This window comes from Podarcis erhardii (genome assembly GCF_964252035.2).
Source record: "Podarcis erhardii genome assembly, chromosome: 14".
NCBI classification, from domain to species: domain Eukaryota; kingdom Metazoa; phylum Chordata; class Lepidosauria; order Squamata; family Lacertidae; genus Podarcis; species Podarcis erhardii.
This window is the reverse complement of record NC_138503.1, coordinates 55,349,869-55,360,627: the sequence shown is the minus strand read 5'-3', so window position 1 is coordinate 55,360,627 and position 10,759 is coordinate 55,349,869. Positions and strand designations below refer to the sequence as shown.

The following is a 10,759-nucleotide window of genomic DNA, read 5'->3' as shown; positions in this document are numbered from 1 at the left end:
CAGGTAAGCCCCACCCCACATACTTGGTCACAAGAAGTGGCGCACTCACAGCATTTGAATGGCAGTGCCCATTGACCTGAGGGGGCCTGGACCCCTCAAATATTTGTTGATCAATCTATGTTTTTGGCAGTTATGCACAGTTTCTGGCCCTGATTTATAAATCTGGATCAGATTCTATAGGGTCCAAACTAACCCAAACCTGATTTGCGCTGCCCTGCATCCACATCCAGATCATGATCATGGTCCAGAAAATAGAGTTCCCCAGTCTGGAGCTGGTCAAGAATAAGAAACCAACACAGAGGAAACTGATGAGACACAAATTTATTCAAAGATCAAGATCAGAGGTCAGAGTGAATGATATCCCAGGACTACTCAAGCTCTAAGATATGGACACACACACAAACACACTATTTTCTTCCCCTTATTAGGCTTTCCTTGTTGTTCAGGTCAGACCTCAGCACAATGATGTAGCATTTAGGGAAAAAGATGCAACCCAGTAACCCAGCACTGGAGGACAAGATGGAGAAGACCTCCACGGCTACCATGTATTTCCCTTTGGTGCTCAGGTAGGTTGGAACAAAGGTCAGCCAAACACTGCAGAAAACCAACATGCTAAACGTGATAAATTTGGCCTCATTAAAACTGTCAGGTAACTTTCTGGCCAGGAAAGCCACAAGGAAACTCACAACGGCCAGAAAACCCATATAGCCCAAAGCACAATAAAACATGGCAGCTGAACCCTCATTGCATTCCAGGATGATCTCACTCTTCAGTGACTGCATGTCTGTATCTGGGAATGGAGGGGAAGCACTTAGCCAAAGGGTGCAAATGCCAGTTTGAAGGAAAGAGCAGGAAAAGACCACACAATTGGCCAGACCCTTCCCCACCCATCTCCTCATTCTGGATCCTGGCTTGGTTGCCATGAATGCTAGAACCACGGTGATGGTTTTGGCCAGAATACTGGAAAGGGCCACCGAGAAGACGATGCTGAAAGTCATTTGTCGGAAGAGGCAGGTCCCTTTTCCAGGCTGACCAATGAAGAGCAAGGAGCAGAGGAAGCAGAGGAGGAGGGAGAGGAGGAGGAGGTAGGTGAGGCTGCGGTTGTTGGCTTTGACAATGGGAGTATCCTTGTGCTTCACAAAAGTCGCCAGCACAAAGGTGGTGATCAGGGAGAAAGCCAGAGCGGAGACAGCTAAGCTGAGCCCTAACTTTTCTTGGTAGGAGAGGTAGCTCAGGCCCCTTGGAATACACCCTGTTTGGTCCTGGTTTGGGTAGTTTTCTTCTGCACACTTGACACAGGCATCCATATCTGGAGGGTGGAGGGGGAGAAGTTGGAACAATTAAAAATGTCAAGATAATGACCTACATCTACCTGAAAGAATCAGTTATGGCAGGCAGTGAAAGTGGTCTGGTTTGCCAGAGCTTGAATCTGGATTCTAAATAACCTTTATTATATGTAAATTTACATATAACTTAGACAATACATACAATACACACCACAACATAGACACACCATAGACACTAATTTCTGATTCCTCTCATTGTGCTATTTTACATTTTGTTAGTCTATACACATTTCATTGTTATTGTTTTCTTTCCCATTTATTATCAAGAAAAATTTACTATGTACTTTCTCTATAATTCAAGATTCATTCTAAGTCTGTCAGGAGATTAACATTGTCACAGTAGTTTTTAAGATATTCTTTAAATATTATCCAATCTTTATTAACTTTCTCTATTGAGTTTCCTCTTATTCTCCCTGTCATTTGGGCAAGTTGTAAATATTCTATCATTTTCTCTTGCCAATCCGTTTTTGTGGGAATGTTATCACTTTTCCAGTTCCTTGTTATCCAATTTCCAGCCGCTGTGGTTGCATACATAAAAAGAGGTCTAAGATTTTTCTTAGTCTCCATGGACATGATACCTAACCGGAAGGTTCAGGTTTTTTTGAAATTGAGAATTTGAAAATCTTTTTGAGTTCATTATATATAACATCCCAAAATTCTCTTATCCTATTACACTCCTACCACATGTGCATAAAGGTACCTACCCCATTTTTACACCTCCAACAAGCATTTGAACTATTCTTATACATCTTGGCCAATTGGGCTGGGGTTATGTACCATCTGTATAACATCTTCATCACAGTTTCTCTAAGATTATAACATGCATTGAACCTGATGTCCTTCCGCAGCCTTTCCCATTCGTTCGTATATATATTGTGTCCAATATCTTGGGCCCACCATACCATAACCAATTTCTCCTCCTCCTCCAAGTCTGGACTAAGGCTTCTGAGCCCCTGTGTTCTGATTCAATACATGATATCCAATCACAGAACATTTCAGGATTTGGGCTACTGCCATTAGCCCTTAAACTCTAAATTATGATGCGTAATGTGTCTCGCTTCCCTGAGAATGAATCCCGCTTTCACAATTTTAAAATATTCATCTTATTGATCGCATTGCTGATGTGTGTGATTTAATGACCCCTTAATAGTCTGTGTTTTAATGGAAAATATATTGTTATTTAATGGAAAATATATTGGAAAATATATTGTTTAATGGAAAATATATTGTTATTTAATCCTATCTTTCTTCCAATTATCTCAGTGCAGCATATATCACTCCCCTCATTAGATCTTCACAATATAAAGGTATGGTGACTTCTGTTTCAGTGTATCTGAAGAAGTTTGCATGCACACAAAAGCTCATATCAAGAACAAACTTAGTTGGTCTCAGAGGTGCTACTGGACATTTCCCGCCCCTCCTGTTTGGTAAGATAGTGACTGGCATAAGGTTAAAATGTCCTTGTTAGTTTGAAACATAATTTTTAAAATAAAGCTGCTTGTTTAGTTTTCTTTAACGTATGTATTGCAGGATGCATTCAAGGGAACATACATTTTCCAAAGAAAGGAGGAGCGAGCATCTTATGCTAAGTGAGTGTCTTGATATCTCTGTCCATGTTGCCTCTTACCCTTCTGATTAGAGATTGTCCCTTCTGGACATGGAAAACAATCATAGCAGCAGAATTTCTCTCCCTCCTTCTTTTTCCTGCTGTAGCCGGGATAGCAGTTGTCATTGCACACAGAAACTGGCAGCCCCTGCACAGAAACACGAACAGGAGCTTAGTAGGAATATATGAACCCTCATGATGAAGAGAGTGTGCATGGGCCAGCTGGGTCTGTGGACCCTAAATCATTATTTCTCAACCAGGGGCCATATAGCCCCCTGGAGGCCCCCAGGATATTCCAAAGGGGCCACAGGTGAAAACCGCATAAATAGGGGTCCATGACAAGAGACTAGGGGGCCAGGTTTCAGTCGTGTGAATTATTTACTCTGCCTAACGTGGAGTGGATTACTGTCATCATGCCCAGAATATGGAAATATCAAGCAGAGATAAAGTAATTATACAAGAAAAGAGATAATGCAGGATTTGACCAAAACAAATTCTGGAAAAAGGAAGAAACTTTCAAAAGTGCTGAAACTTGTTTGCCTCTCCGTCATTCAGTCTCCATTCTCCAGATGTTTGCAGATTATACTACACCTCCCATCATCCTTGATCATTGGCTATCCTGCCTGATGGTGATGGGAATCGTAGTCCAACAACATTAGGGGACCCAGCGTTGATTTTGATTTTTGGGGGGGATGGATCTACACTCATGCTTTATAAGATTAAGAAAGGGTTAATGAAAGATTTTCAAAATGTAAGAGCCACATTACGTTTAGCTTAGAACATTGACAATGCATTATTAAAATGGGACACCAGAGGCTGCTGCAGAGCAACCAGGAACCAGGCAATGAGGGGAACAGCTGTTTTGTAAGTAATGAATGCTTTTTTAAGCAATTATGTTTTAGAATGATTTAGTTAAAATCATTCTAATGACATTAAAAAGGTCAGTGTACATCCAGCTCTGGTCTCAGACTGCTACATCTCACCTGATTAAAGCTTTTATGCCACACAATCTGATCATCATAAATGGTTAACTCCTTGCCGAAAGGAGCCTGAGGGTTCAGTTTTCCAACTTTGGCTCTAACCACCGAACCATTGGGGTAAATCCTCCAGTTTGTAACATCGAAACCAACAACTAATTCTGCATTTTCATTAAAGTGTACAATATCTCCAGCACTGTTGTTGAATACAATGCTCTGTAGAAATTGATGGACCTGGATTGAAGAAAAAAGTAGTCTATGGCAGAAAATCTTAAATTAACTGGAGATTCAAACACCCATTGGACAGAGAATTTACTTTTTTCTCAGAGCCAAATTAATCTGCAGGAAGAATCAACTCGGTATGGATATCTAATCAGTATGGGTATCTAATGAACTAACATTAAGAACTAAAAAAGTGGAAACACAACCTAGGACACTCTTGGACCATAATTCATTACTGTTGGAACTAAGAAGAGAAGAAAATTCACCTTCAGGTGGAGACTAAATGAAGGCTTATTCGACAATAAAAATTACCTTGCAGAAAGCAGGGAAAACCCCTGAGAGATTATTTTGAACTAGATTTGAAGCAATGTATGGATATAAATGTGGTTTGGGGCACAATTAAAGCAGTAATGAGAGGGTTTTTTATACAAAAAAATACTCTGCAAAAAAAAGAGAGAGAAGAGGGAAGAAAAAGAAAGAGTTACTAGATGAACTGATTAAACACGAAAAACAAATAATTAAAAAACCAGGAAATGAATCAACAAAACAGAATATAAAGATGTTACAAACCTAATTTTCAATGTTGGTAAATCAAGAAATTGAATGGAAATTGAATGGAAAATAAAATTGATAAAACAGATAAATTTTGAGTTTGCAAACAAACCAGGAAAATTGCTAGCATGGTAGCTTTTTTTAAAAAAAGCAAGGATGTTAGATGGGAAATGAAGATAAAATTGATCCATATTTAAAGCAGAATGACCTACAAAAGATTCCAAAAGAAAAGATAAATCTTTTAAATGCACCAGTAATGATGATGGAACTGCAACAAGCAAGAGGACAAGCTAAATTAGAGAAATTGCCATGACCAGATGGACTTTCAGCTAAATATTTCAAAAAATCTGCAAGATCAGTTGGCACAACCATTGAAAGATGTAATGAATAGGATAATGAATTTGAGTCAATTGCCAGATTCTTGCTTCTATTACATTAATTCCGAAACAGGATTCAGATTTACTTTTAGTTAAAAATACAGGCCGATCTCACTATTGAATAATGACTGCAAATTATTTGCCAATATTTTGGCAAACTGTTTGAAAACAGTGTTAAAAGAAACAATCCACCAAGATCAAGCTGGCTTTCTACCTGGCCGCTAGATGAAAGATAATATAAGGAATATAATAGACATAAAAGAGTATCTGGAGGCCAGGAATGAAAAGCAAGTGGCTTTGATGTTTATTGATGCAGAGAAGGTCTTTGATAATGTTTCTTGGACTTTTATGAAAAAAGACAATAGAAATGATGGAATTTGGAGAGCCATTCCTTAGAGGAATTGACTCTATTCTGAGCAGAAAGCCATGCTGATTGTGAATAATGTAGTAACTGAATAATGTGGAATTACAAAGGGAACAAGACAGAGTTGTCCCATGTCACCATTACTGCTTATACTAGTCTAAAAGATCTTGGCGAGAAATATAAGAGCAGATGAAGGAATAAAAGGAGTTACGGTGGGGAGTAAAGCATATAAACTGAAAGCTTTTTCAGACAACCTTGTGATAACAGTTGAAGAACCCCTGGTCAGCATACTAAGGCTGTTAGATAAGATTCAGGAATTTGGGCAAGTAGCCGGTATTAAGCTATATAAAACAAAAACTAAAACATTGGTGAAAAATATTACAGAACAATCTAAAGAATCATTACAACAGATCACAGAATGATAGAAAAGAAGGTTAAATATTTAGGGGTATGGTTAACAGCAAAAAAACTTAAACATATTCGAAGAAAATTATGAATTCAATTTGTCTGTCTGTCTGTCTGTCTGTCTGTCTGTCTGTCTTTCCTCTATCTATGTATCTATCTCTCTATCATATCTATATCTATCTATCTTCTTTCTATCTATCATCTTCTATCTTCTATATCTATCTATCTCTCATCTATCTATCTATCTATCTATCTATCTATCTATCTATCTATCTATCTATCTATATCTCTATCTATCTATCTATCTATCTATCTATCTATCTATCTATCATCTATCATCTATCTATCATCTATCTATCATCTATCTATCATCTATCTATCTATCTATCTATCTATCATCTATCTATCTATCTATCATCATCTATCTATCATCTATTATCTATCTATCTATTGTCTATCTAGTACAAAAAAGGCAAAGGAAATAGAAAAACTGCAACAGTTGGTAATGATAAGCAGCCTAGCGGACCCCAAAGCCCACATCATTATTCCTTAAAATCTTATTCCCTTTGTTTCTGTTTTGTCCTCTAGATAGATGGCAAGAGAGTTCCCCCTGCAATGCAAGAATCTCAGTTCAAGCATCCATGACAGCTGTTCATGTCGGAAAGTTCTTCCTGACAAGTATAATACAGTGATTAAGGATAAGAATAAAAACAACAACATGGGAGGGTTGGGAAGTAAATATATATATATGAGTATGTGAAATAAATTGATTTAACGTTCTTGAAAAACCTAATAAATACTACTACTACTACTGAAAATAATAATGAAAGTTCTTCCTGATGTTCATTCAGAATCTCCTTTCTTGTAACTTGAATTCCTTGCTTTGGGTCCTACCCTCTAGAGCAGGGGAAAGCAAGGTTGTGTCAGGAGTCCCAGTTTCCCACTTGATAACACAGCAAGCGTGGTTAATTAAAAGGTAAGATTTATTGCAAAAACAGAGTTCTCCAGACGTCTCTAACATGCCGCCAGCCTAATCAATCATGATGACCCTTCTGACTGCCTCCTGCGAGACCAGAAGCAGCTGAACTTTCACTTATGACATCTTGTTTTGGTTCTTTTTTTTTTTAATAAATATTTATTAAAGTTTTTGAATATGAATGCACAAATAATAAACAATCTTACTTCTGTCACAAACATAGTTTCATCACTTCTTTGGACTCCCTCGCATCTCCCGCTCCCATTTACATCGTTAAAAGATTTTTCCAAACAAATTATCAACTTGTTTACAATCTCGTGTCCACTCATTTAAATATAATCTAGCAATTCTTCCAAAAAATTTTATATTTTCTTTAGTCTCACTTATCATCAAATTTAAATCTAATTTAGTGGTGGCCAATTTTTTATAATCTAGCATCCTTCTTAACATTCAACCAAATTACAATGTTTTTGTAGATACATCTTAAATTTCTTCCAGTCTTCCTCAATCTTCTCTTCTCCCAGATCACGGATTCTGCCGGTCATCTCGGCCAGTTGCATATAGTCCATCAGCTGCATCTGCCACTCTTCCAGTGTGGGTAGATCTTGAGTTTCATCTTGTTTTGGTTCTTGTCTTGTAGCCCTCCCATTTGCCGAGACTGTGGAGAGATAGGGTCAGCTCCCGCCTCTTCTCCAATCTCTGAGAGGCTGTCTTTTAATTCTTTACCACTTGCTAAACTGCTTCCTTCTTTTTGTACTTCCCAAGAGCATTGGCAGGGTTCCGGCTCGTGACCCTCTCTGTTCCTGGCTGTTTCCTTTAGCTGGTTGCAAACTTTCCCTGGGGGGCTGGCTCATTCATGATATCTTGCACCATCTTCCATGGGACAGTCTATGGATACTTGAAGATAGTTATCTCATTCCCTCTCAGTCTCTCCCATCTCTCCTAAGTGTTCCTCATATGGCTTGGTATACCTCCTCTGCACGCATTGCACCATCTGCTGGCAGGAATTTCAAAAAGCCAGCTCTCTTCCCTCCATTCCTCCTCTCCACCACTGCACCTCTCTCCTCTCCTCCTTTCTTACAAAAATATGCTTTCTTGTAACTTGACCCCTTTGGTTTGGATCCTACCCTCCAGAGCAGGAGAACACAAGCTTGCTCCATCTTCCAGTGTGGAGCCTGTGTGGTGTAGTGGGAGCCAGTGTGGTGTAGTGGTTAAGAGCAATAGATTTGTAATCTGGGGAACCCGGTTCACGTCTCCGCTCCTCCACATGCAGCTGCTGGGTGACCTTGGGCTAGTCACACTTCTCTGAAGTCTCTCAGCCTCACTCGCCTCACAGAGTGTTTGTTGTGGGGGAGGAAGGGAAAGGAGAATGTTAGCCACTTTGAGACTCCTTCGGCTAGTGATAAAGTGGAATATCAAATCCAAACTACTACTACTACTACTACTCTTCTTCTTCTTCTTCTTCTTCTTCTTCTTCTTCTTCTTCTTCTTCTTCCATTAGACAGCTCTTAAGATACCTGAAAATGGCTATTACATCTCCTCTCAGTCTTCTCTTATCCTGACTGTAGTGAGGCAGCCATGGGGTGGGAACATGGTTACCTAAAAAAAATCTGGTTTAATTACCTGCCATGGTTCCACATTCTGAAATGCCGATTTTCGTCCTACTTTCAATCTTCTATGCATGGATTTGAATTTGAATATAGCATTCAGAGCATGTGCCACAGCATAGATAGCATTGTAGACATTGTAGCTGTGGCCAGTCATTTTCATTTCAAACAAACCTCCAGGAAGACTCTCCAGATTCTCTTCCCCAGTGCAGGTTTTATTCTCCTCTCCTTCCCACTCCTTGGATGTTGTTAGCAAACAGTCAAAAGCCTGTTCCCAGAAGTCTTGAATAAAGCCATCTCTTTTGAACCACGAAGGTCTTACCATCTGAAGGAACTTTTGGAAACCCTCAGGCTGATTTGAGTGAACTGTGAAAGATATGGACCCATGGAAGGTTTGTAAATCCCAAATCTTTTGAATAGAGTGTGATGCAAAATCCCAGTGAGATGTAACAATCCAGACTTTTCCAAGAGGTGGCAATTCCATGAATGGTGCTACAAAGAACAACATTCTCAAAACCTGAAAGGATGGCGGTTCTCCATATACAAAAAATACATTGGCTTTCTCCTTGAAGACAGTTACATAGTGTTCTATGCGTTGTGAAACATATTCTATCATCTCATCCACATAATTCCATTTTGGTATTCTCATGATGAAGGCATAACAGATGCTGTTTTCATCAAGCATTGGGACCATTGTCAGCAAAAACCTGTCCCCTTTGTCATCATCCACAGCCAATAGTCCAATCCATGTCCATCCAAAATGTTTGAGTAACTGCACAACCCCTATGTGCTGTTGGGCTTCATTTGGGACCATCTGGTACAAAAAGGGGTATAAAGTGTTGGCATGTTGTATTGGCAAAAATGATCCATAAGTGAGCTGAAATAAAATGCACAAGTATTATTCACGTGGTCTTCTCTGTTTTGCCACCAAACCATTTAGCCACTATCACGTCGCCCCCAGAAGTTTATATACAATAGAACAAATGTTCCAGAGCATGACCAGACCCATCTCTGGCAGTCGGAGCTGAAACAGGGAATTGGTGAGCTGAGCCAGAGGGTTGGAAAGGAAAGATCTCAGTACAGAGCTGTTAACTTAGGTAGTGTCCAGAGCAGACAGAGAAGATTACATCTACAATAAGGGCAAAGTCCCCACCCACCATCTCCTGAAACACTTTTTTTGCATCTGGATTTTTGTCATGCTCCGGGGTAGACGCTTCCCTGCCTTCCTCGCTTGATACTGCCTTCTGGTAGCAAGGAGATTTGGCTTCCCACAGATTTGGCTACAGTAGGAATAGGGCTCCCTGCTATGTCTCTGCTCATTTAGTGCCCACGGTTTTCATTATGCTGGTTTGGTTCATGTAGCTACTTCAGCTTGGCCCTTAGTGGGTACAATGGCCATGGACGTTGTTGAGCTATATGTCACCTATCATAGCTGCAACGATGGTATGGGCTTTAAAATGGAAAGTTACTTTTCTCATTTCCTGGAAAGAAGGGTTTGATGAAGTTTTGGTATTTGATAAGAATGGCCAAAAAATACATTTTATTTAAACTCAAAAGTGGCAATTAATATAGAAATAGATGCTGGGAAAACTGGAGGTCCTTTATACAATATTGCCATGGAAAGAATTATCTCGTGCAAAACCAACTTCAAGTACATTTTAAATTTTTTTCTGAATAAATATTATACTTACATTTACTTATGTAACATTGTGATACAAAGTTATTTTGAGGGTAGTTTTGTTGATTATTGATAATAATTCTTAAATAAATAAGATATTTTTTTTTAAAAAAAGTATTAAAATTTCTTCTCTAACTTTGTTTTTTAATGCCAGTGCAGGGAACAGAATAATAATAAAAAACCCATCACTTAAATATGCTAGAAATGGCGCAGATAGTTCCAATATACAACAATCATCTTGGATAGGATGGGAACTGCAAACACGGTGAGAGTGAGCTGAACAGAGCTATGAGGTTCACGTCAAAGATTGAAAAACCTGAAGAGAACTCTGGAGTGAGAAGTTTATAGAAAGATCAGTATTGAAGACTGTTCACAAGCTCTTGCCTGTGAGTCATGAGATCGGCTTCTGCAAAAAAAAATGTGCAACTTCCTCAAACCTCCCTCTTCTGATTGATTTTAAGAAATTTTCCATCTCTAGCTGCCACTATCCAACTTTAGGTCCATGAGACAAAGGGGGAAATAGGGGAATAAGACAAGGCTTTAATATTGGGAAGGATGCAATTAGTGGGCCAAGTGAGTCATTGATGTGAAGAGGGACTTGAAGTGGCTTGAGGACTATTGCTGATTCCTCCAGATATTTGGTTGTCCT

The 10,759-nt window shown here is 39.1% G+C and overlaps 1 protein-coding gene across 1 annotated transcript; it reads right to left on the bottom strand.

The window, feature by feature from the left end:
- Window positions 1-301: 301 nt before the first annotated feature.
- On the bottom strand, window positions 302-9,831 carry LOC309329702 (vomeronasal type-2 receptor 26-like; the record flags this gene model as incomplete). The annotated part of the gene is made up of 5 exons (XM_081840717.1): window positions 302-1,309; window positions 2,974-3,100; window positions 3,936-4,163; window positions 8,449-9,309; window positions 9,799-9,831. The coding sequence occupies 5 exons, from the start codon at window positions 9,829-9,831 to the stop codon at window positions 408-410; spliced, it is 2,151 nt and encodes a 716-aa protein (XP_081696843.1). The 3' UTR covers window positions 302-407.
- Between the last annotated feature and the right edge of the window lie 928 nt (window positions 9,832-10,759).